General features: G+C 55.4%; 1 protein-coding gene across 13 annotated transcripts in view; it reads left to right on the top strand.

Moving 5' to 3' along the window:
• The window catches only part of SGSM2 (small G protein signaling modulator 2), a 39,339-nt gene that overhangs the window by 13,836 nt on the left and 853 nt on the right, over positions 1–24,650 (top strand). For 2 of the 13 annotated variants that reach the window (XM_042965425.1, XM_042965430.1), the window contains exons 3-23: positions 5,486–5,648; positions 5,920–6,081; positions 6,395–6,462; positions 6,561–6,706; positions 7,038–7,172; positions 7,714–7,838; positions 8,240–8,307; positions 8,515–8,675; positions 8,846–8,972; positions 10,566–10,700; positions 14,299–14,452; positions 15,255–15,319; positions 15,407–15,552; positions 16,039–16,167; positions 16,370–16,552; positions 18,305–18,694; positions 18,948–19,072; positions 19,522–19,604; positions 19,816–19,925; positions 20,338–20,434; positions 20,956–21,123. In XM_042965425.1, the coding sequence (XP_042821359.1) occupies positions 5,486–5,648; positions 5,920–6,081; positions 6,395–6,462; positions 6,561–6,706; positions 7,038–7,172; positions 7,714–7,838; positions 8,240–8,307; positions 8,515–8,675; positions 8,846–8,972; positions 10,566–10,700; positions 14,299–14,452; positions 15,255–15,319; positions 15,407–15,552; positions 16,039–16,167; positions 16,370–16,552; positions 18,305–18,694; positions 18,948–19,072; positions 19,522–19,604; positions 19,816–19,925; positions 20,338–20,434; positions 20,956–21,123 (2,940 nt within the window). Of the gene's footprint in view, positions 1–3,543; positions 3,793–4,022; positions 4,102–5,485; positions 5,649–5,919; positions 6,082–6,394; positions 6,463–6,560; positions 6,707–7,037; positions 7,173–7,713; positions 7,839–8,239; positions 8,308–8,514; positions 8,676–8,845; positions 8,973–10,565; positions 10,701–14,298; positions 14,453–15,254; positions 15,320–15,406; positions 15,553–16,038; positions 16,168–16,369; positions 16,553–18,304; positions 18,695–18,947; positions 19,073–19,521; positions 19,605–19,815; positions 19,926–20,337; positions 20,435–20,955; positions 21,124–21,328; positions 21,588–22,442; positions 22,938–24,303; positions 24,403–24,650 lie in introns of those variants that run through there. The other 11 variants (XM_042965427.1, XM_042965422.1, XM_042965426.1 and 8 more) reach the window with 11 other exon arrangements.

Below are 24,650 nucleotides of genomic sequence, written 5' to 3'. Positions count from 1 at the left end.
CTTTTAAAAAGTTGTTTTAAATAAAAATAATAATAAAAAAATAAAAATAAAAATTCTGCTCTAAGTAGTATCCTCAAAACTCCAGGACCCAAAGCAGCCACCTGTCTAGCTGCTCCACCCTGCACTTTCCTCGCTTAGGTTCTCTATGGCAACTACGACCGAACTCCCCCGTTGCACAGATGGCAGACGGCAGAGGTGGGGGAGCAGGAGTTACTTTCCACACCTGCTCCTCCCATTACCATCCCTTCTTGGCTCGGTGCCTTGGGCTTAGCCTTCCTGTTAGGCTGTGCTAACTCTGGATATAGTGTCCCTGTATCTCAGCCAACTGGCCTAGTTCTCTGAAGGCCATTCAGTGGCTCCCCCTATTACCAGGCCTCTGGGCTGCTGAGCACAACTTTCAACATAGGTATGTATGTGATAGCCAGGGTTGCTGCTGAGGCTCCCTAGGCTGGCTGAGGACCCTTCAACAATCACTGCTGTGTGTGCTGCACAGTCATAGTTTTAGTCCATTTAAAAAAATTTTTTTAATGTTTTATTTATTTTCAGTGGGAGGTGGAGAGAGAATCTCAAGCAGGCTCTGTGCTGTTAGCACAAAGCCTGATGATGCGGGCTTGAACTCACAAACCATGAGATCGCAACCCGAGCCAAAATCAAGAGTCGGACGCTCAACCAACTGAGCCACCTAAGCACCCCAGTTTTAGTCCATTCTTGTGACATCTCAGCTTGTGCTAGCCCACTGAATTGTTTCTCTGGTCCTTGCCCAGCTCAGATCACTTGTGGCTTCCCTAAGCAGAGCCCAGGTATTCCTGTGGGGGTGGGGAACCAAGCCAATTGGGAGGAATGCTGCGGGAACTGGTGAAGGACTGGGTGCCCATGGACAGACCCAGCCTTTCTGAGTTTTGTGAGTTTTGATTCGCATCCAGGCTAGAAAAAGTCTCTAACATCGTCTCATGATAGAATCGTGGTATCTGGGTTGGATGGTCACCTGTTTAATCGTTATTATTCTGAATTGGTAACGTGTTACCTGGTTCAAAAATCAAAACTGTACAGGTGTGCCTGGGTGGCTCAGTCAGTTGGGTGTCTGACTTTGGCTTAGGTCATGATCTCATGGTTTGTGAGTTCAAGCCCCACGTCAGGCTCTGTGCTGACAGCTCGGAGCCTGGAGGATGCTTTGGAGTCTGTGTCTCCTTCTCTCTCTGCCCCTCCCCAATTTGTGCTCTGTGTCTCTATGTCTCTCAAAAAATAAATAAATGTAAAAAAAATTTTTTTTTTATCAAAACTGTACCGAAGAGATACAGTGAAAAGTTTACTCCTTTTCCTGCCGCCATTTACCCACTTTCCCTCCACTTACCTGTTCCCACACAGGTAACCACTACCACTTTTGTTTCTTATATATCCTTCCAGAGTTTTTTATCCTAATAAAAGAAATTATATTCTTTGTTTACTGCCCACATACCCTTTTTGTAATGAAAAGGTATCCAGTCATAGTGTTCTGCATCTTGCTTTAGGAGACTTCATTGTTAGCTCCTAGAAAACATCCTCATTCTTTTGCAAAGTTGTTTAATAATCTGTTGTATGAATGCCCCATGTATACTTAACCTGTCCACATTGATGGACATGAGGATAGTTTCCAGTCTTTTGCTGTTGTAACTTAAGTACTCTTGCAGTTATATCTGTAAGCTAGATTCTCAGAAGAAGGTCAGAGGTTATTTGCAATGGTGATAGACAGTGCCACCCTACCTCCACCGGAGTGGTGCCAGTCAGCTCTCCTCCCAGTAAGGTCTGAGAAGATTTAGTAACTTCCTGGGTCCCTGCCATCTCTATCTACCCATGTCTTCTCTGTTCTAAATTGGACTCCTGGGAATGGTTAAATTGGTATGTAAGGAGTTGTGGGAGGGGCCCTTTAGGATTCTGTTAGCACTTGGGCTCTCCAGCCCATTTAGCCTTTGTTAAGCCCCATAACTTAATAGACTCTATTGGCACATCAGAGGCTGGTGAGGGAAAGTTCCAGGGCTAGCCTGGGCTTGTAATTCCCAGCTTTTCCCTTGGTAGATGGTACCAGACCTTTTGGGAGAGGAAATGTCCACAGCAAAGTTCTTGCAGTTCCCTGGGCCTTCTTGTCAGTCGTATGGGATGACAGAGTAGAGAGGGCACCATGACTCCAAAGTTCCAAGAGCAAGGTGAGGGGTGAGAGGGTTATGCTTGTTGAATCATGTCTGTTTCTCTGTTTCAATTCATTTACCCAAACCTTTCCACCCCAACCAATGACCAAAACCAGTGTTGATTTTTATTAATTAGTACACTGAGCTGGATATTGTCAGGGATATCTCACCCCTCTTCTGGCGGATCCAGAGTGGCTGTGGGTGGTATCAGGACCCAGTGGGACAGGGGCTCCTGAGCCTTCACTTAGGAGGAGGAGAGGTTCAGCTGACTTGGTGCTTGAGCCATGATTGGCATCTCCTGCCACAGGCCTCCACCCTAGGGAATGGTCATGGTGGCAGTCTGGGACAGAAAGCTGAATAAGGAGCTGGAGTTCTGCTTGGTGCTCTGGGCTTTGAGTCAGGAGAGGAGAGACATGGGCCTCTGGCTGGTTTCTGCTGGGAAAGGGTGCTTGACAGTCTGTGAGAGGCCCTCTCTGGAGACTGAGGGCAGCAGGAGAATTGGGCCTTGTGGCTGATGGCTCTGCAACCGAGTTCTGAGTGGTGTTGCACTGTACATTGTGGGGCAGGGAGAGTATTCTTGCATCTCTGAGTTTCGGCCAGTGGAACCATCTGTGGTTCAGCGCAACCCAAGTCTTAGAGCAGGGATTCTAGAACTTTTGGGGGTCATGTATTCCTTTTAGAAGCTAAAAATCTTGGATCCTTTATCCAGACAAAGAGCACTCACCTAGTCATACTGGAGCACACCAACAATTTTGTATGCAATATTTGGGGGTCTTTGGAAGGCCCAGAAGCCCACCCACAAACCCTCAATTCTCGATCATTGTTAGTGTTACTATCATCATATTACTATCTTGCCTATATGCTGCACACAGTATTTTTCATTGCGCGTGCTGACTTTCTGCGGTGGACAGCCCTGTGGGAATGGGAAAGAACAAGTGTAGTTTGAACAGCCACTGGCCAAGGAGCCCATGGAACTGGATTAGGATATACCTGGCATAGAGGATCATTTACTTTGCTTGGAAAGTAGAGAGTTGAGAGGGATTTCTCCTTCCCCAGACATTGCCTGGCATCTTGCCTGCGTTTCACAGAAGGAACGTATGGGCTGTGGGGTGAGCAGGAGGGTACTAGGCGTGATGTTTGGGCTTCTCTACCTGCAGTAATTGCTGAGGAATGCCTCCGCTCACCCCAGAGAGCCCTAATGCCTGTGTTCAGAGGCTGCCTGAGAGGGTGGGTGAGGCCAGGCGGGATGGGAGTGCTGCTCCCCGCCATTCCCAGGCTCCCCAGCCTGGCTGCATTTGCAGTCTCCTGGGGAAGGTGGGAAGGCTAATGTCTCATTATGCCAGCAATTAGTCACATCACTGAGGCACATGATTCCTTGCAGGACTGGTGCCACCAGCTGCCACTCTGGCCGTGTTCAGTGCCGCTTCTCTCCAGAGCACTCTGAATGGGGCATACAATCCCGGGAACGGTCACCACTTTCCTACAGGCGCTGCAGCCCCAGGACCAAGAGACTGGGACTCACTCACCTGTATACCACAGGGCCACACAGGACCTCCAGAGACCAAGGGGACAGCCATGGAGTAGAGTATGTGGACACTTAAGCAGAGATTCCCTCACATGCCCCATACAAGTAAATATGTAGATACGTCTGCATACACATGTGCACATACATGTATGAACGTGCTGTGAAGGAAAGGCTGTGCCTTGTAAAATAAAGTCCTCTGAGGCCCAACCAGGGAAGAGCCCAGAAGGGAACAAGTAGGAGGAGGGTCCTGCTTTGTTTCCACTCCCTTGGGGTGTTCTCACTGGGTCTGGCCTGCAGGTTGGTCCCAGGGACTCTCTCCAACTTCTTGACTTCAGTACAGGAGCAGGCCAGACAAAGCCCTTATGGCACAGCAGTGACTGCCTTCCAGTTACTAAAAATGAAGACGAAAACCAGGTGAGAGCCCAGGGTCACTGGTCGTTTCCTAAGCTCAGGCTTCATATTCTAACAGCACTAGTCACAGTCGACTTGAGGGGCTTCAGTTCCCCTGTTCCTGAGAGAATAGCATCTCTACCCACCTCTGGACAGCCTGCGGCCCTCTCTCTAATGTGCCCTCTCCCCTTCCTGCCAGGGAGAGGTCTTGTAAAAACCCAGCCCTTGCAGCTTAACTGTGGAATAGGATCTTGCCAAAAGGGGCTGAGGGCTCAGGCACCGACAAGGATCGAGTGCCTCCCGTGTGCCAGACTCGTGCAAGGGCTTTATGCCCTTCATCTCATGTAATGTTTCACGCCAATCCTAAGTAGCCCCATTTCACAGATGACAGTGGGCTCAGAGCATTATCACCCACATTTCCCAGGGGTAGCGAGTGGCCATGCTAAGCTCCAGACCCTGTTCTGACTCCCCCCTCCAGCACAGCACTTGTCAATCCATGCAGAAAGAGCACCTGTGACATGAGGGGAGCCCTCCTCACACCTGTGGCACCCCCAACATACCTGGAGAAGGTGAAGGGGGCTGGGCTAGGATTTGGGGTCCTGGGTCATGGTCCTGGCTCTGCCACTGTGTGACTACAGTCAAATCCCTTCCCCTTTCTAGGGCTTTCCCTCCTTGATAATGGCCAAGCACCACCCCCTCACATACTAATATTTGTAGGCTCTACATATACCAGGGCAACTCCCCGCCCTTTCCCACCAAGCCCTTCCTACAGGATACAGATGGAGAGAATAAAACTAGCCCCTAAAAACATGAATGAGTGAAGGGAAATCCTCCCAGCATGGGAGATAGAAACCTCTCACTCTTGGCTGCAGGGCTCATCAATAATTCAGGGGCTGATGTTGGGTCTGATCTCTGCAGTGGCCTCATCAATATTTCAGCTCCTTCCCAGAGCTCTGTTCCTTAGCAACCACATCATCCATGCTTTCCAGGAGGGCTGCTGGGCTTTGTGCTCCCCGCAGTCCCTGTTGTATAGGTGCAGTCCGTGCTTGCCCTCATGGGCAGGGGAGGAGCCACTGGGACTGGCAGCTTTGGGCCTCACAGTCCCAGGGGCGATGCTGCATATAGGAGGCATGTACACACCAGGCGAGGGACAGGGAGAGGGACGGTATGGCATGTCAGCCCCTGCAGGTCCACCCTGGCCAGGGGCAGAGAGACTGGGAGGGGAATTTTGGAAGGCGGTCAGGGTATGTCTCCATGGCTTGCCTTAGACTGAAACCCCTCCCCCTCATCCCTGCATGGGTCAGAGCCCGCCCTTGCCCCTCTGCTCTCCATAGGTATGAGGAAGAGGAGTGTTTCTCCCTTTCCCCCTCTCACCTGGGCTCAGGTGCTCGTTCCCTTTGTGGCTCAGGTGCAGTGGAGGCTTGCCTGCTACATCAGCTGAGACGACGTGCTGCCGGCTTCCTGCGCAGTGACAAGATGGCAGCCCTGTTCACCAAGGTGGGGAAGACATGCCCAGTGGCTGGGGAGATTTGCCACAAGGTACAGGAGCTACAGCAACAAGTAGAGGGCAGGTGAGCCCCAGGCCAGCTCCTCCCATCCCTCCCTTCTGCTTTTTGCACTTGGCATTTGCTACTTCCCAGGTTGGCTTCCTGGGCTCATCTCTTGCCGGGCCCCTTGGGTGAAAGACCAGACTAAGGGTGGGTGTTGGCTCCTTTTAGACACAATGCCCTGTCCCCCACTTCAACCCCTCATTTTAGTCCTCTGGGTTCTTGTGGCACCAAACTCTGCTCCCAGTGCCACCAGTCCAGGGCCTACCCCCAAGCCCTCACACTTTCTTTGCAGGAAACCCTCAGCGGGCAACCAGGATGCCCTGCGGAGACAGGGCTCTGCCAGCGGGAAGGCCCCGGCTCTCAGCCTACAGGCCTTAAAACACATATGGGTACGCACAGCGCTCATCGAGAAAGTGTTGGACAGGGTCATGCAGTACCTCGTGGAAAACTGCAGGTGACTGCCCCATCCCCCAGGCAGCCCGTCCTTGGGGCCCACCTCCTGAGCAGCCCTGCACCCCTACGCCTCAGCAGGCTTGATTGTTCACAATAGTCTATAGGCTTGCCCCGTCTTCCCCTCTACCACCCCAAAGGGTGCTACACCAGGCACCCCACCTGGGTAGACCACACCAGGCACCCCACAAAGAGCTCAGTCCTTATGTACTCACTTCTTAGTGATTCACATGAATGTGGTCTTTGTGGAGATGTCCCTGCTTGGTAAGCATGACTGCCCTGGAATGAGTCCTGCTGTCTGTCTCTCCCCCTGGCAGCAAGTACTACGAGAAGGAAGCGTTACTGGCAGATCCTGTATTTGGCCCCATCTTGGCCTCTCTTCTAGGTGAGCCTAAGAGCAGAGAGGCTGGTGCTGGGCTAGTGGGGGCTGAGGGACAGGTGCTGAAGGGGCACCGTGTGAGCTGACTGTCCCTGTCTTCACAGTGGGACCTTGTGCCTTGGAGTACACCAAGCTCAAGACTGCTGATCACTACTGGACTGACCCCTCTGCTGATGAGCTAGTCCAGAGGCACCGTATCCGGGGTCCCCCTAATCGCCAGGACTCCCCTGCAAAGCGCCCAGCCCTAGGAGTAGGTATCCCTCTCCCCACCCCTCATACTTATCCAGGCTATGCCCATGAGCCTGTATGGAAGGGCAGTTTGGCCTCCATATTCTTTGCAGACGCAATCTGGCCCTTGGAGATGCACCAAGGTGTGTTACCTCAGGAGAGCCTTTTATCCACACTGGCACATATAAATGCCAGGAGCACACCAATGGTCCATGGCTGGAGAGAAGAGGGTGGCCAAGAGCAGACCCAGGACAGAGTGGACCCCTGGGTCAGCTAGAGGGTCTGTGTGGAATCTTAACATTCCCTGAGGCTGATTCCCAGGGCTGGGGGCTGAGCCGTGCCTTTCTGCACAGATTCGGAAGCGGCACTCAAGTGGCAATGCATCAGAGGACAGGCTAGCTGCCTGTGCCCGCGAGTATGTGGAGTCCCTGCACCAGAATTCAAGAACACGGTTGCTCTACGGCAAGAACAACGTACTAGTGCAGCCAGTAAGAAAACTTTAATGCCCACCCCTCCTCTCCCTCTCCTGAAGGCCCCAGGATTGGAACCTTCCAGTCACGTTTGTCCTGTTCTTCAGGGGTTTGACTAGCAAGAAGGGGGAGAAAGGGCCCTGCCCCCCACTTCAGTTTCACAAGCCTTGTGCCCAGCCGTGAGTTGGCAGGAGGCAGGAATGTCATCTGCCCTGGCTAACTGAGAACCAGGCTATCCAAAAGTGGGAATGGCAGCCAGAAGACAGGACGAACAGGATGGCTGGCCCAGGATGTACCTGGCATCCAGGAGACTAACAAGACAGAACCAGTAGCAGCACCAGGCCAGCCAGGGAGAGGAGGTGCCCACATCTACATGTCACTTGTGTTCTTCCCTACTTCCTCCTGGCCTCCATTCCAGGATCCTGTGACTATGCTAGATCAGCCTCCCCAGCTCCCCAGCTCCCTCCAGCTCCCTGCCTGGAGCTTATTTCCCATAGGCCTCCCCTGGGAGCCTCGACCCCTTATCACCTCTCCCTTCTGCTGTGTCTCCTCCCCCTAGAAGGAGGACATGGAGGCTGTCCCTGGCTACCTCTCCCTGCACCAGTCCGCAGAGAGCCTAACTCTGAAATGGACCCCCAACCAACTCATGAACGGGACTCTGGGGGACTCCGAGCTGGAGAAAAGGTGGGGGCTCTGGGACTCCCTCCCAGAAGCCAGGGAAGGGTTGGGGGGGGGCCTGCCTGGGGGGAAAGGTGGGTGGACATACTCAGCTTACTCTGGGAGGCAGGTCTCTCTCCTTATCCTGATGCCAAGAACTGCAGGAATAGGTTGCCTGGAGAGAGCTCTCTAAGATCAAGCCAGGCCTGGCATGAAGAGGTTTGCCTGAGCCAAGCTCTAGGCAGCTGAGACTGCCGGGCTCTGTGCCATGACAGCACGGGGCCCAGAGGGACATGGCTGGCTGAGGTCACTTCTCGGCTATGGTCCTCCTGTCTTCAGGGTAGTTTCACAGGTATTGGTGGTGGGAGATGAAAAAAGCGGGATGACAGGTCTTGGGACACAGTGACACCAATCTGGTTCATTTCCAGCGTTTACTGGGACTATGCCCTGGTTGTGCCCTTCAGTCAGATTGTCTGCATCCACTGCCACCAGCAAAGTGAGCCTCCCTTGTCCTGGGTACAGGGTTGAGGGGAAAGAGACTGCCTTCTCCCAGCCACATGCTGTGCATGGCCCATTGGATATCCTGTCCTCCTCCTGTCATCCCCGTGCTTCACCTAACCGGGAGGCCTGGCTGACTGGGCTGTGGTGATGGCCAAGAGGTCTCAGGGAGGCCCAGGCTCACTCGCCCACGTACACCCCACAGAGAGCGGCGGCACACTCGTGCTGGTGAGCCAGGATGGCATCCAGAGGCCGCCACTGCACTTCCCACAGGGAGGACACCTGCTGTCCTTTCTGTCCTGCCTGGAGAATGGACTTCTGCCCCGAGGACAGCTGGAGCCCCCGCTCTGGACCCAGCAGGGGAAGGTACCTCAGGGCTTGGAACACTCTGGAGTAAAGGGATGTGTGAGGGGGGTTCTCTGCTCACCTTCCTTCCTTTCTCCAGGAAAGCCTCTCCAATTTAGAGGCTGCCTCGGGTGGGACCTTGGATCAGACTCTGCTCTGCACAGGCTGACCACCCACCCTTCCCTCCGCAGGGGAAAGTGTTCCCCAAGCTACGGAAACGCAGCAGCGTGCGGACTGTGGATGTGGAGGAGATGGGCACCGGGAGGGCCACAGACTACGTGTTCCGGATCATTTACCCCGGCCACAGGCACGAGCACAGTGAGTATCCCAGGCCTCATCCGTGGAGGAAGGGAGAAAGATGCTCAGGGAGGTAGGGGAGTACAGTGAGACCCAGGAGGGGCTACAGGCAGGGTCCACTCACTGACCAGGCCAGGTTGAGAGGAGGGGTTCATTACTCAGCCTCTCCCCAGACCATCCCCTGCACATCATCCCTCTGAGAAGCTACCTGTCTCTTCCCCTAGCTGTCTTCCTCCGCCTCGTTACCCCAAGATTCTTGGCTCAGCCGATATTGTGCAGTATCCTCTTAGCCTTTCCTTCCCTGCCCCAAGGAAAAAAAAATGTGGTGAGACCAGAAATAGAAGATGGAGAACTCCACATTCCTCCTTGGCCCACAACCTGACCTCCACAAGGCAGCCTGGGTGCAGAATCAGTGCTTCTTTATGGACGGTGCAAATTGTTCACTGACTCCTCCAGAGCCAGAGCCCTTCTCAAACTAGCTACTGATGAGAGGAGCTTTAACTGGAGTAGGGATGCGCATCTGAAGAAGGTGAAACTTGGAGCTGCCTGGGGGACCTTGGGGACTTGGGGGCTGAAAAGGTAGCTTGGCGCTCATGGGTCCTGCCCTGCCTGCGCACCTTTGGGCCCATGGGGCCTATGCATAGGTATCTGGTGACACCAGAGTTTCTTTTCTGGTCTGAGTGCTGGTACGCCCTATAGGCCAGACTCGCCAATCTTGGGGATAAGGTCAGAGAATTTACCAGTGTGGAGCATTTACTGCCAGCTGGACCACCTGCTCCCTAAATTTCCCAACTTGTGCCAATGAGTTGTGAGCGAGTTGTTTCTGTATTAGTGGACAGATTACTCAGACTGCTAACACACAGCCATGGCACAACCAGCCCCAACAGGCTTGAAGGGTACAAGACAGGGGGATTCCCCTTCCAGAGGTACCTAACTAGGAGTCATGTCTTGTGTCAGAATGTGTTTGCAAACCTGGCATTTAATCTTGGGCTGTTGCTCGGCTTAGATTACTTAGTCTCCGCTTCCCCTCTTTAAGCCTTGGCATTTCCCAATTCTGGTCACTTTGCTTCAAGGACTGCTTCCCCAAAGGGCAAGCCAGGGCCCCAGGAGCTGAAACCCAGCCGAGTGACTCAGGCTCCTCAAGAGCAGCTCAGGGCAAACCTTGGAGAAGTTTGGATTTACAGTCTGAAGAGGGGGTTTGGGTAATCTTCAAATTTGGTCTAGCCTGACCGTGATGCGAGCTAAAGAATGATCAGGATCCATCTGCCGACAGTCATACCCAGCCTTGGCCAGGGCTGGGGAGCTCCTGAGCCGCCTGCCTGTCCCAACTGGTCCCTGTCTTTCACTACCCTTGCTCCCCCATCAGTTCTGTCTTCTGTTCTTCCTAGAGAGGGTCTCCAGTGGAGCTCTGGAGCTGCCGCTTTCCCTCACTTTCTTCCATACTCTCCCCAATAAATGGTCCAGAGAGCTTTCCATCCCACATCCCCTTCTCCGTGCCAGGCAGGTTCCAGGTGACCCAGACTCTGCTCCCTCCCCCTAAGGAGGGAGTCTGGTCCCTCCTGCCTGGACCAGGGTCCTCACGCCTCTGCCTCTCTCGCTGTTCTCTTTGAGCAGTCACTATTAACTACCACCACCTAGCGGCCAGCCGCGCGGCCTCGGTGGACGATGATGAGGAAGAGGAGGATAAACTGCACGCGATGCTCTCAATGATCTGCTCGCGGAACCTCACAGCTCCCAATCCGATGAAAGGTTTTTATCCCTGCCCCTCTCCTGCCCTGCCCCGCCCCACCCCCTGGCCCACCTGCCACCCACCGCAGGGGCTCGGACGGCAGTGTTGGCATTATGGGACTGGTACCCAGGGCGGTCCCCCATCAGGAGGCAGGTCAGGGAGGGTGGAAAGAGGTGCCGTTAAAAAGAGGGGATGGTACAAAGAGCAGGTGGCTCTGGGCTCCCCACTTGGTGTAGTGTAAGGAGAGGGCTTCATGCCTGAGAGGGAGGATCGTCTGCTAGGAAGGTCTTGACTATTGGGAGCCCTGAATGGCTCTCCGAGCACTGTTCCCACTCCTGGGGGTCATGCTGGCAAACCTGAGGCAGTGTCTCTTTGTGCCCTGCTGGCAGGGAAGGCTGGACCCTCGGCCCTGGACCTCTGGTCCCTGACTTGACAAAACAGGATAGGGGCACCAGGCCCCTTCTTGGGGGAGGAGGGGGGGTGGAGGCTGGATAGCTCACATGAATGAGTCCTGTGGCTCAGGTTGAGGTGGCTGGAGCCACCACGGGAAGGGACCTAGGGGTGGGTTTACCCAGCAGGGCTGAGGGCTCCGGCAGGTACTTCCTGGTGCTTCAGCATGAAATCTGGAAATAAATGTGCCAGGGATATAAGATAGGTGTTTCCTGCCTTCACAGAGCCCGGAATCCACAGGTACAGAGGTCCCTTCGTTGTAAATGACACAGCACAGTGCCCATGGCCCCTCAGCATTTGTTCCTCTGTGTACCACCCATCTTTCTTAGCACAGAGCTAGGCTGGTAGGGAGGGAATCCTGCTCTTTTTTTAGAAAGTGACTGGCCAGGGGATCTGAGAAGGCTAGGCCGGGATGCTCAAGGGAAAATTGGTTACGAAGGGCCAGCTCTCTCGGAGTTTAGGGGAACTTCCCCGTCCCCACCCATTCCCATGCCACAGAATTCATTTCTTCTCCCCTTCCCCTTCCCTACAGATTGTATCTAAGAATATGTGACACCCCAGCCATGGGTCTCCCCCCTTCCTGGGAAACCAAGTCCATGGCCTAGCACACATTTAGCACACCCTTAGCACAGCCCTACCAGCTGCCCCTACCCACCACATGCCTGCCCTTGCGCCTCCCTCCCAGCCCTCCTGGTAGGACCCACAGACCAGCCCGGGCAGGAGTGCAGGGGAGCCAGACAGACTGCCGTCTGGCCCCTTGCAAACCTGGGCTTGGGGCTGATGCTTATTTGTGGGATAATGGACTTTGAGCAGTTTGGGAAGGCTGAGTCAAGAAGGACAGGGACCCCCAGGAACTGATATCAGGCTTAGGCTGGGGGTCCCAGCAGAGGCCCTGTCCTGGCAGACTTGGCACCAGGAAGCCTGTCCCCGACTAGTCTTAGGGCCTCCAGGGTCAGAGAAGCCTCCATGTACATGGGGACCCGAGGCCTCAGGGCTTGTCGGGGCTTCCTCTTGGGGAACTCAGGAGCCAGACCAACCCAGTAGGCAGCCCCTGGGCCCCCAGTACTTGGGAAAGGGGAGGAGGCATGAGAGGAGAACTGGCAGGTGGTTGGGGATTTGACGTGGGAGCCCCCACCTCCACCCCAGTCCATAATGACAACACTGTTGAGTCCGTTCTACTAGCCGTTGCTTCTCAGGCCTGCGACATGCTTGACTTGTGCATGTGATTCAAGTGGCGGGTGTCCAGACTCTCCTCCCTCTCCCCCACGTCTCCTCCTTTTCCTGCTGCCTCCCCACAGAGCAGAGATGCTGTTCACTCTAATTCTGCTCCAGGCCAGGCACCTTTCACTCGGAGTCTTAGGGGCTGTGGGGTTCAACCACCCTGATTGTTTTTGCTTCAAACTTTCCTCATGCTCAGAGGAGAGAGTCAGAGTCAAAGCTGGCCCAGCAGACCCCTCCCCCCACCCAATGTCCAGCCTGCTGCCCCTCACCCAGTCACTCCAGAGCTCCAGCTGTCTGCACTGGGTTAATTCAGAGATGTGGTGTTCAATGCTGGCTGGTTCAGCTCCTTCCTGGAGAATTAAGGTGAAGAGCATTGACCCAGGAGTCTTGCCTTGGTTGGGCCCTACTTTCTGGGCATGAGCTTGTTTCCCTGTGTGCCCCCCCCTTCATCCTCTGCACCTGTGGCGCCCCCACCTTCCCGCCTGTTGCCTGCTGCCTGCCTGGCTGGGCCCGCTCCTGCCCCCCTCCCACGACCGGCCTCTCTCCTGCCTGCTGCAGGGGCATGAGCTGGGTTCCTGCCCCACCCCACCTGCATTTATCCCCTCCCTCTTCCCACTTTTGGGCATGGCTTGCAACTCCTCACTCCCAGAGCCGCAGCCCCTCTACACCAAATATGTTCCCTTAATTTGCCTCCTGGTGGAGCTGAAGGGCCAAATATCTACAAAAATCCCAGCTGTGGGTCTGGGAAGAGAGCCTCAGGCCAAGACAGGGCATCCTTTGAGGGGAGCGGAGAGGGCTCAGCTCAGCCCTCCCCACCAAAGCACACCCAGAGCTGGAGTCTGGCTCCTGCAAAAACCAGTCCTAGGTCTGCTCCAGACTCCTGGCAGGGCCAGGGCCCAGGCTGTGATTCGTAGGAAAAAAAGCTACTTGAAAAGTCTCTTCACATGTCTCTCTTTCCTCCTCTTCCCCCTTCTGTGCTCTCCCCCTCCCTCCTGGCGTCATCTCCTGGTCCTTACACTTTCTGCCCTCACTTTGCTTCATCTTTGTGACTCACTGGACCTGCCAGAGACCCCCTATGAGCGGTATTCTGCCCCACTCAGGCCCTGGGAGCTCTGAAGGGTCTTGAGTTCTGATTCAGACCAGCTGAGCTGGCCCAATCTGCTGGCTGTGTAGATGCGTCCAAGGAACCATCTTCTGAGGCTGCACCTGGCACATTCTTCTGGACAGTGGAACTGTGTGCCCAGCCACCACCTCCTCAGTGGCCTGGCAGCCCCGGGAATTTTGCTCTTCCTGCCGGCTTACCTGTGTATTTGGAGGAGGCCACCATGCTAAATTCAGGCAAGGCGAGGATGGAGAACTCAGGAAGAACCCATGTGAGCTGGCAGCGGGGCACCTGGCCTGGAGGGGAGCACTGCTCCTCCTTAACCACAAGATCTAGAACCCTCGGAGGGGTGAGGTCTGGGGACCAGGACAAGTGGCTCCGGGATCCTTAGGAGCTTTGATCAGGGTAGACTCCAGGTGTGGAGAGGTTCAAAGTATGCAGGATTGCAGGCACCTTCCTGCACATCTCAGAGTTTGTCCAAGAGAACCAGGCTGAATCCTCAAAAGCCAAGCCAGCTAGCAGCGTTTTAGAGAGCTTAGGCTTTCGTTCCTTCTCTTTTTTCTTCTCCCTCTAGAAAAGCAAGCGTTCATTCCATTGCTGCTAGCAAGTTGGAGAGAACAGACACACTTACCCACATGCAGAAAGACTAGGTGGAGGGCGGGAAATGTCAGGCACTCTCCACCATTTCCATCTCTGGGCTCCGTACCAGGCAGGCACCACCCTATGGATTTGCTACCAACGGGTGACTCCGTGCTGCAGCTCTGGGCACAGAGGTGGGCGTGCTTCAGGGTGCTTGGGGGACGAGGCCTGCCAGGCCCTGACCAGGGCCCCCTTCCTGTCCTCAGATGCTGGTGACATGATTGAAATGCAGGGCTTTGGGCCCGGCCTGCCAACCTGGCACCTGGAGGCCCTGTGCCGCCAGGGCCCCTCCTGCCTCTCCTGCTCCACCAGCAGCTCCCCATATGCAGCCCCCAGCCATTGCAGCCGTGTCCCCGACCGGTGAGTGGGCAGGGCCCAGAACACCAGCTCCCTGTGGGTGTGTCTGTGTGTGGGCATTCTGCCCTTCAGGGCTATGTCACTTGTCTGACAGGGTGGCCTCAAGTTGGACAGACCTGGGTTCGAATTTCACTTCTGCTACCTATGTGACTTTGGCAAGTTATTGAGTCTCTGTGGGCCTCTACGTTTCTGAGCCTCTGTTTCCTCATCTGTAAAATGGGAATAATACCACCTGCTTCGTAAGGTACCTGTAAGGATTAAATGAGGGGTATGACTCATACGAGTGCCCAGAGCTGTGCCTGGCACCATGGTAGGTACGCGGTACTTGCGAGCTCCCCTTCCTAATGTGGATGCAGATTCTGCCACCAGGCTGTACATCTGAGGACACACCAGATATCTGAGCATCTGCCAGGTGCCAGGAATGGTGCGTGAATGGCATTTGTGTGCGGGTCACATTGCCAGCACTTGATGCTTTTGCAAGGTGCTCTCTTTTACCTGTTACTCCTAATGACCTGAGGTGGTTCTCTCCATTTTCACATGAGGAAACCCAGATTCACTAACATGAAGTGAAGTTATTTGCTCAAGGTCCCTTGGGTGGTTGGGGGCCAGTCTGGGTCCCCAGCAGCACTACCTAGGGTGGCTGCCAGACACAGGGAACCCACAGACATGTCGCTGGGCTGTGGATCCTGCTCCTCGTACCGCCCGAGCACCTTACCTGTCCCCCACACAGGATGTCCTTCTCTCTCAACCTCCCCCAACCAGAGGGGCCGTAGCCCCTCTTCTCTGAACCAGGTTATTTCCACAGGTTGCCCCTCAGGCTGCTGTGTGAGAGCATGAAGAGGCAGATCGTGTCCCGGGCCTTCTACGGCTGTGAGTGCAGGGTGAGGCGGGGTCGTGAGGGGTGGGGGCTGTGGGAGGCACCACTTGACGGTGTTCTGGCTCCCCTGCCCCCCACAGGGCTGGCTTACTGCCGCCACCTGTCCACGGTGAGGACCCATCTGTCAGCGCTCGTGCGTCACAGCATCATCCCGCCTGCCCGGCCCCCAGGAGCCTCCGGGGGCCTCACCAAGGACGTGTGGAGCAAGTATCAGAAGGATGAAAAGGTGCACACTCTGGGATGCCAGGGCTAGGGGCCGGGGCGGGGTGGGGAGCAACAGTGAGTGCAGAGCAGCCTCCTCTGGGAGCAGCTTTCATAGACCAGATGGGCATTCAGGTAAAATGTGGTAGGGCCAGGACCAATGGCCTTGGAGTGGCCCAGGTCAGACAGCTGGGTCTGTGGGTCTCCATAGGAAGGGGACTGGACTGGTTCTTGTCTGCTTCCACATTATTCTGAAATCTTGGGCAAATCTCTGCCTCTCTGCTCTGTTGCCTATCCTGGAAGGAAGAGAGGTTGAACTGGATCTCATCCAGCTGTAGTCTGGGGCAGGGAGGATGTGACCCTCCCAAAGCAGAGTCTGTCTGGGCTTCAGCAGAGTGACTGAATCACTGTCCCGGCCCTAGCTCTCCATGGGATGGATGGAGATAGGGCCACCCAGCCAGGCCGCAGTTACCATGGGGGCTATATGACCTTTACTTCCTGGGTCCCACAGAACTACAAGGAGTTGGAGCTGCTACGGCAAGTTTACTATGGAGGTGTGCAGCACGAGATCCGTAAGGATGTCTGGCCTTTTCTGCTTGGCCACTACAAGTTTGGCATGAGCAAGAAGGAGATGGAGCAGGTAAGGGGGCCCCCCCCTCCCGTGGGATAGGGAGATGAGCTGAGCCAGGGGACCCCAGGGAGGGACCCCTGAAGCCTTGGCGCCTTCCCAGACAGAAAGGAACGTGGCACAGGAAGATGTTAGCAGAGAGCAGCCCCGCAGTCTTCACCCCTGCTGTCCCAGGACACCCCCCCCTCCATGGTCATGGTATGCTCTGAGACAGGTGGACTCAGCAGTGGCAGCAAGGTACAAGCGGGTGCTGGCAGAGTGGAAGGCCTGCGAGGTGGCAGTGAGGCAGCGGGAGAGGGACGCGCAGCCAGCCACACTCACCAAGTTCTCCTCGGGCAGCAGCATCGACAGCCATGTGCAGCGCCTCATCCACCGAGATTCCACCATCAGCAATGACGTGAGCCTGACGGGACCCGGGGCAGCCAGGGGCAGGGGCCACCGGCGTTTTATAGGAGTAAGATGGAGTCCTGAGCACCAGCCCGACCTCTAGTAGTCACTGGCACCGGTGCCCTGGGAGAATGGCTTAATGTGTCTGTGTCTCATTTTCTTCTACTGAAAAACCGGATGACTGTCCCCCTGCTGCCCATTTCTCTGAGTGTTGCAGGAATAAAATGAGATAGTGCACTATGTTCTGTTTTAATGGACAAGAAGGGAAAGAGGGATATATCAGGATTTAGGGAAGCCCTCCATCCTTGTAGAGACATCTCAAGGCTAGGGACAGGCAGCCCGGGTTCGAGTCCCAGGTCTGCTGCCAACAAGCTGAGTAACTTCTTTTCTTTGGGCTTTGGTGTCCCCTGTCACCTCTGACTGTGGAGGTTTCACCAAGAGCTACCGGTCAGAGACCAGAACAGCTCTCAGGTCCCATTGGTGTCTGGAGATCTCCCTCCCTCTGTGGTGTTTTCCATCCCCTAGTGGAATTAACCAGGCAAAGCTAGTTCAGAGCCTATGTAGTTCTTCTGGCATCACCCCTGCCTTTAGATGAAGAGCAGGTGCCAAACCGTGGCTTGCTGGGCTGAAACAGAAATGATAATTTTCTGTTTTAGGGATATCCTTTTATTAACTTACATGTTTGTTTGTTTTTTTTCTCTCAAATTGTCTCTCTTGATAACATACATTCTTGTCACTTTACTAAATCCTTAGTAGCGTTAACAGAAAACTGAAGCTGGAGAAATATAACTTTGTGCTCCTTTCCATGTGCTTTGTTCTTACTCCCCTATTTGTGAGCATATTCTCTTTCTCTCTGGCTTTGGGTTTTGTACAGTCCTGAGTCTGAACCAGTGCCCCAGATGCTTAGCACATGAACAGCAGTAGCTTTCCTTTGCTGGCACTAATCTGAGGCTCTGTGTCGCCTTAGAATCATGGCCTTGCCTGATTCTAACCCAACATTTCATGCTTCTTGCCAAAGTGAAAACTCCTTTTAGTATCCCTTTCCCTACATAGCCCAAATAGAAAAAGAAAATCTGTATATGTCTCTTTGATTCTCTCTGGGACTTGTCCACAGAGGTGGACTGTTTCTAATCAGTAGAACAGGTTACCTTGCCATTTGTCCCCTCCTGAGCGTGTGTGTGAAACTAGTATAACTGATTAGGCACTTGCTAGAGAAGTTTCCTGTCTTGTTCTGCCAAAGAGTCAGTGGAAAATAAGGAAGAACTTGTTTTCCTAACACCTCCAGCCTGCTGCCCACCAGGCTGCCCTAGCAGCCCCACCAAGTCTAGTGCCAGCCTTCATTAGTACCAAGCTCTCTTAACTGGAGGCAGCCTCACGTCTTCAGGCGTTAGTAGAGTTACATGTAACTCACATCCGCCATCAGGTGTCTAAGCTTCTAGTTCCCCTTCCCTGCAGCAGCCACAGGCAGTCCTGCAGTGCTTCACACTTTTTCTCAGGCCCCAGAGAGAGGCCTGAGGAGGGGGACTGGATGGGGCTAAAAGATGGTGTGTCCGTGTTTGCCCGGAGCCTGATTGCTCTCCCCCTGGTTGTGTGGGTCAGAGGGGAGGCTTGGCAACCTGGGGGTGGTGCGTGAGGCAGTGTGGAGGCCATGGAGTTGTAGAGTTCTCCATCCCTCTTGTTCGGACCCCAGGAAGGAAACAGTGCGCTGAGGGAAGGTGCTGGAGTATAGGTGTGAGCCCCACCATCTCTTCACCCCTACCAGGTATTTCTCTCGGTGGATGACCTGGAGCCCCCAAAGCCCCCAGGCACTGAAGATCCCAGACCCGAGCCTGAGCAGGAGCCGGGAGCAGGGCCCCCCGGCACCACCATGGTGGAACAGCAGCAGTCAGTGGAGTTTGACTCTCCAGACTCGGGACTGCCATCCTCTCGCAATTACTCCGTGGCCTCGGGCATCCAGTCGAGCATAGACGAGGGGCAGAGCATGGGCTTCGAGGAGGAGGACGATGGCGGTGGGGAGGAAGGCTCCGACGGGCCGGTCCTGGCAGCCCGTGTTTTCTCCGAGCCCCAAGATCCCAGCCAGGAGAAGGCCTCGCGGGCTCGCGAGCTGGAGGCAGGGGAGGAGCTTGCGGCCGTGTGCGCTGCTGCCTACACTGTATGTGGACATTCCCCAGGGAGTGTTCTCAGTCAGCCCCAGAGGCTCTCCTGACATCCCTGAGGCGCGGGGACGGGCTGGTGGGCGGAAGGTGGGGCTACCCTCACTGTCCTGCAGGGGGCGCTGAGCGCATCTCTCAGCATCCCTGGGGGCTCTGTTTTCAGAGTCTCTTGGTTCCTGCGTTGCTGCATCCCTTTATGTAGGCACCACTTCTGGCCCCCAACTCATTCCTGAGGGCCCCCCACTCTTTCAGATAGAATTACTGGATACTATGGCCTTAAATCTGCACCGCATAGACAAGGATGTGCAGCGATGTGACCGCAATTACTGGTACTTCACGCCCCCCAACCTGGAGAGGCTCAGAGACGTCATGTGCAGGTGCCACTGTGGGGCAGGGTTCAGGGAGGGAGGCAGGGACCCTCCTCTGTGAAAGGCTAGGTCTGGCAGGTGCCCTGCTCCTCTGCCCTGCACTGAAGCACACTCAGCTCTCTCCGTCTGGAACACTTCCCCGCTGTGCCCCCCACCCCACCCCTCTTCTTTCTTAGAGGTCTTTCACATCTCAGCCTCGGCCATACTTCTCCAGGAAGCCTAGCTGATTGCCCTCACCTGAGCAAACCGAGCGGTGAAAGCCGTTTATTGTCTTTCCCTGAGCCCCTGGGTTCCTTGAGGACAGAGACTGTGGGTTACCACTATACTCCCTGAACTTTAGGGTCATGGAAAGGCTGACTTCTGGGTAGCAGGCCACTCTAGGGACCATCTCCCTAGGGGTCCCTGCGGGGAGCAGAGGATGGCACACAACCACAGTGGCTCTCTCCCCGTCATTTCAGCTACGTGTGGGAGCACCTGGACGTGGGCTATGTGCAGGGCATGTGCGACCTGCTGGCACCTCTCCTGGTCGTCCTCGATGATGGTGAGGGACTGGGCCAGGGGTGGGGGTTGAGAGTATTCCCAGAATGGTATTGGGATTGGGCTGACATCAGCTGGAGAAAGGAAAAGAAGACCACTAGTTCTGGAAGGGTGGGAATGTAGGCCAACCCTGTCGTCCGGACCACAGGACACCTCGTGTGAGATGAGGCATTGGGGTCTGCTGCCTTGCCGGCCTCACTCCCATCTCCCCTCAGATCAGCTGGCCTACAGCTGTTTCAGCCACCTCATGAAGAGGATGAGCCAGAACTTCCCCAACGGGGGCGCCATGGACACCCACTTTGCCAACATGCGCTCCCTCATCCAGGTGAGGTGTGCAGCTGCCTGTGGGCTCGTGACCAGGCACCTCCAGGCTCGTCCATAATCCACAGGGAGGCCAGGGAGCATTCCAGAAATGTCCTTTATGTATAAGCTTAATTTCTATCACTTGAAAAATCATTGTTTTCAGTGCTGCAAATTGAGGGGGATATCAGTATGGGAATTCTGTGCCCGTGAAAGTGTTGGTGAGTAGTACAGGTGACAGTGAATCAAACACCCAGAAAATGGTATAATTGCAAAGAGAGCAACTCCCAGAGAGATGGATGGGGCAGCAGAGGGCAGCCTCCACCCAAGGAGACCGGAGGGTCTCGGGAGCGATGCCAGCAGCCCGCACAGTGGGCAGGGGAGGCTGGGAGAGGCAGCGTCAGCTCAGTTGGCCTCCTTTTCTCTACTTCTGCAAGATCCTGGACTCAGAGCTGTTTGAGCTGATGCATCAGAATGGAGACTACACCCACTTTTACTTCTGTTACCGCTGGTTCCTCCTGGATTTTAAGAGAGGTAAGAGATGGGTTGATGGTGGGACTAGGGTCAAGGCAGTGGGAGATCCTTCTCCCCCAAAGTCAGTGGTTCCTAACCCTAATTGCACTTTGGAACCACCTGGGGAGCCTTTTAGACATGCCAGCGTCACGCGCTCACCCAGCCTCAGACTTAATGAAGCGTGGCTGCCTGGGCATCCACAATTTTAGAAGCTCCTTACGTGATTCCAAAGTGCCGCCAGCAGTCACCCTAAGCCAGTGGTTTTGGGGACTGTTTTCAAACCAAATCTTCTCAAGCAGCAAGGCTTATAAAGAGCAGCTGACAAGAGCACAGGTGTGAAGGCTGCCCAAGGCCAGTGTGCGGGAATCACCAAGGAGAAGGGCAGGGTCTCGACCTGGGGCTTGGAACCCTCTGCTTGGACAGGGCTCTGTGGAACGGGGAGAACCCCAGGACCTAGGCCCCTGGAGCTCTGTCTCTGCATTTGGCTCTACCTAGAGGCCCATGGGGAGCCAGGCTCAGCCTTAGCCCCTATCTATCCCCAGAGCTGCTGTACGAGGACGTGTTTGCCGTGTGGGAGGTGATCTGGGCGGCCCGGCACATCTCATCAGAGCACTTTGTCCTGTTCATCGCCCTGGCCCTGGTAGAGGCCTACCGTGAGATTATCCGGGACAACAACATGGACTTCACCGACATCATCAAGTTCTTCAATGGTAGGAGCCGCTCCAGCCATCCCGGCTGCCCCCTGCAGGGGTTTGGGGGGCTCCACTTCTGGCCCAGGAAGGGTTGGAGGGGCTCTCAGAAATCTCCAGTCCCTTCCCCGTAGGCAAATGTCCCGAGTCCAGCAGGTGGAAACAGCAGGGTGGGCCACCACAGGGCTCCTCGCAGACTACTGCCCCTGCCCCAGCATCCCCACAGTTCTGTCTCCCCCAGAACGGGCTGAGCATCACGATGCCCAGGAGATCCTGCAGATTGCCCGGGACCTCGTCCACAAGGTGCAGATGCTCATAGAGAACAAGTGAGGGCTGTGGCCAGGAAGCGGCAGCTGACTGGAGCCTGGGCTCCGGGCCCCCGGCCTCCGCGGGCAGAGGCGCAGGGCAGTGCAGCTGAGACTGCCCGAGCCCCGGCCAACCCTGCCTGCCCACCCGTGTTCCTAACAAAGCGTTTGTGAGCCTGGGATCGGACTCTGGGCAGTGCTGGCCCTGCAGGGCAAGTCAGGGGCCTGGATGCCCTCAGGCCAGGGATGGGATGGGAGAGGTTGGCCTCAGGGAGTGGCTCCCCTGGGGGACACCTACTCTGCTCCCCTCTCAAACACCTGGGAATAGCCCCACTGTCACCTGCAGCCTCAGCCCGGACTGCTCCTCCTGGCCTCTCCTAGGTCAGCCTGGGGCCGTATAGATATAACGGGCCGGGCCGTAGTTGCCTGGCCCCACCTGGCATGGGTCATGTGGGCAAAGGGACTCTGTGCTGTATCTCTTCTTCGAGTCCTCTTGCAGGCATAGTGCATATGCCCACCGCAGCCCCAGTGGGGGCAGCCGGAACAGCTGCCGGTTCGGGCATGTGTTCTGGGTGTAGGAGACCTTGAGGCAGTCAGAAGATGCGGGCCCAGTGGGAGAAGCCCACCTCAGCAGCACTGCCACTGCCTTTGGCCACCTGGGGTGACCCCGTGCGCTCCCCAGCCCATACAGGGCACCTGCGTGTACCTGTACAGTTTCACTCTCACCACCTAGTTCTTGCTTTATGCATTAGATGCCCCCCTGAAAAATGACACTTTTGCCCACTGGATGACCTGGAAATGCAGTGGGATCATTGCCCTTGAGAGGAATCCCAGGGTGATTCTTTAGGGAGGAAATCCTGTGATAGCCTCCTCTCAGGGACAGGCCCCAGAGCTTTGGGACAGCCCATCGCCTGTCTCAGGCACCCACTGGGTCCCTCAGTCTGGTGGGGGGGTGGGGAGGGGAGGATGCCTGGGTCATCCCTGTTTGTCCCTGGTGAGGAGCAAGGCCAGCCCTGCCTGCCCCATGCTCCTCAGGATGCCAAGAAGCCTGGAGACCCGAAGCCCCCTGGAGGAGCCTCACTCATAGAGATGTCGGGAAGGGCCCAGCTCCTGATCCCAGGCCTAAGCACACTGCTTGCTCTGTCATCCCTACTTGCCCCCCCCCTCCCCAAACACATAAGGCTAAGGCTCTGCCCTGGGGCCATTCTGCCACAGGGGCCTGTCCAGCAGTCACTTAGGTCTGGAGACTCCCTGCCTTTGAGAAACATGAAAAGGGCCCAGCGGCCCTTGGGCATCCTGCAGTCTCCTCAACCCACCCCTGTCCTGGGCACTGCATGGCCTGTCTGAGGGCCAGCTGCCCCATTGCCTACCCTTGTCTGTGAATCCTCAGCCTCCACCAAGCATGGTGGCCATTGTGTGCCTGCCTTAGTGACTCTGGTTTTGTGAGAAGCAGAGTGTATATGTTTTTTGGTTCAGAAACTATACTCTTCAATGTTGTTAACAGACCAATAAACACAGCATTTGGCAATCCTTGTGGCTCTGGGGGCTGCTGAGTGGGCAGTGGACACTCACTGGACAGTAAGTGACTTTGTGTACTGGCAAATTCTGGAAGCTCCACAACTGAACTGTACAGAGGGCCAGCCCCACAAGGCAAGGACGGTGAAAAAAAGAGAACCAAAGTTTCCAGGAGAGAGGGACCTCAGCTGTGGGCTGGTCAGGAGCAGGGGATAGCTAGACCCCGAATACTCAGTGGGGCGACTTCACCCCAGAGCCAGTGTTCCTATCTCAGACCAACCAATGACTTGACCAGCCTCTGGATGAGTATAGGTCCCTGTCCCACCCCTTCCCCAGCCTTCCTGCCCTCTTGACCAGCTATAATGATGAGTTGGAGCTTGAATTGGAGTCTGCAGGAGCTTCCCGGCCCCTCCAGCTGGTGGGGAAGGACCCAGCCCCTCTGGCCCTGGCTCCTGGCCACGGAGCACTCTGCGATGCCTGCTCCAGGATGGAGCATGAGGAAAGTGTCAGGAGGGATCAAACCTGCTGAGGGCCCCACTGGAATAGTAGGTTCCCACCTGTCTTCCCCCACCCTAGATGACCACTGCCCCCATCATCAACGGCTCCTGGGAGAGGGCTCCGGCCATCAGCATGTGCTCTGGTCTAGAGGACACAGACTTTCTGGCATCAGGGCCTGTTATCAACTCAGAGCTGCCAAGGCAAGGAAACTAGTTGGCACAGGGAAATCTGGGTCCAGGGAACCTTATAAACCCCTCAAGGCAACACTTCCCCCACTGTTGCCTGGAGCAGTCTGAATTCCCGGTGCTGTGACTTCACCAAGACTCCATATAAACTAGCCTGGGAGTGGTCTGGTTCCTTTACATACTCCCACCTTCCTCTCCACCCAGAAGTGTGGGCACTCCCCATCCTCCTGGCTCGGCTTCTAGGACCAGAGGCCAGCAGCCAAAGTGATGGGTCCACGGAGGGCAATGCCACGTGCAGAGTAAGAGCAAGAAGCGCGAGTAGGAACCCCACCTCAGGGAACCCTCCAACCCCTGAAGTCTTCCTCTCACACAGAGCTGCTGAATGGAAGCACCTGGATTCCTAAATCGGGATTTTTGTTTTCTGTTACTCTGATCACAGGCCCCCTCTTGCAGGCTCCAGCTGAGCTGGGGGAATTTCTGCCTACCCTTAATATACAGTGCTAGCCCGGGGCGCTCAAGTCGGTTAAGCATCCTACTTTAGCTCAGGTCATGATCTCGAGGCTCGTGAGTTTGAGCCCCACATCGGGCTCTATGCTGACAGTTCAGAGCCTGGAGCCTGCTTCAGATTCTGTGTCCCTCTCTCCCCACCCCTCCCCTCCTCACACCCTCTCTCTTTCATTAATACTTTTTTTTTTAAGATATTGATATCCCTGAGATGATACTGGGTCATCACTACCAGGGGCAGAGTCTGCATCTTTGTCCCCAGTGTTTGACAGTGTCTGACACTGAATAGGCAGGTAGGAAATAGTCCTAACCCTAAGCCTTCCCTAAGGTCAGGGGACTCAGCTCTTCCTGGAGCTACCAGCAGGGGGAGCCAGCATCTCGCAAGTGAAAGGGCTGGCAGGATTGTAGGACAGAGGGACACTGGGCCTGGCTTTTATTGAGGCTGGTGCTTCTTCAAGAGAATGGGACCCAAGACATTGGTGACCACTTCCTTCCCTAAGGATAGCCCACCCCAGGAAGAGAAGTGGAGTCCATTCCTCTG

This window comes from Panthera tigris, chromosome E1, assembly GCF_018350195.1.
Source record: "Panthera tigris isolate Pti1 chromosome E1, P.tigris_Pti1_mat1.1, whole genome shotgun sequence".
Lineage (NCBI taxonomy): Eukaryota > Metazoa > Chordata > Mammalia > Carnivora > Felidae > Panthera > Panthera tigris.
Note: the sequence above shows the minus strand (reverse complement) of the source record. Positions and strands in the feature narration are given on the sequence as shown.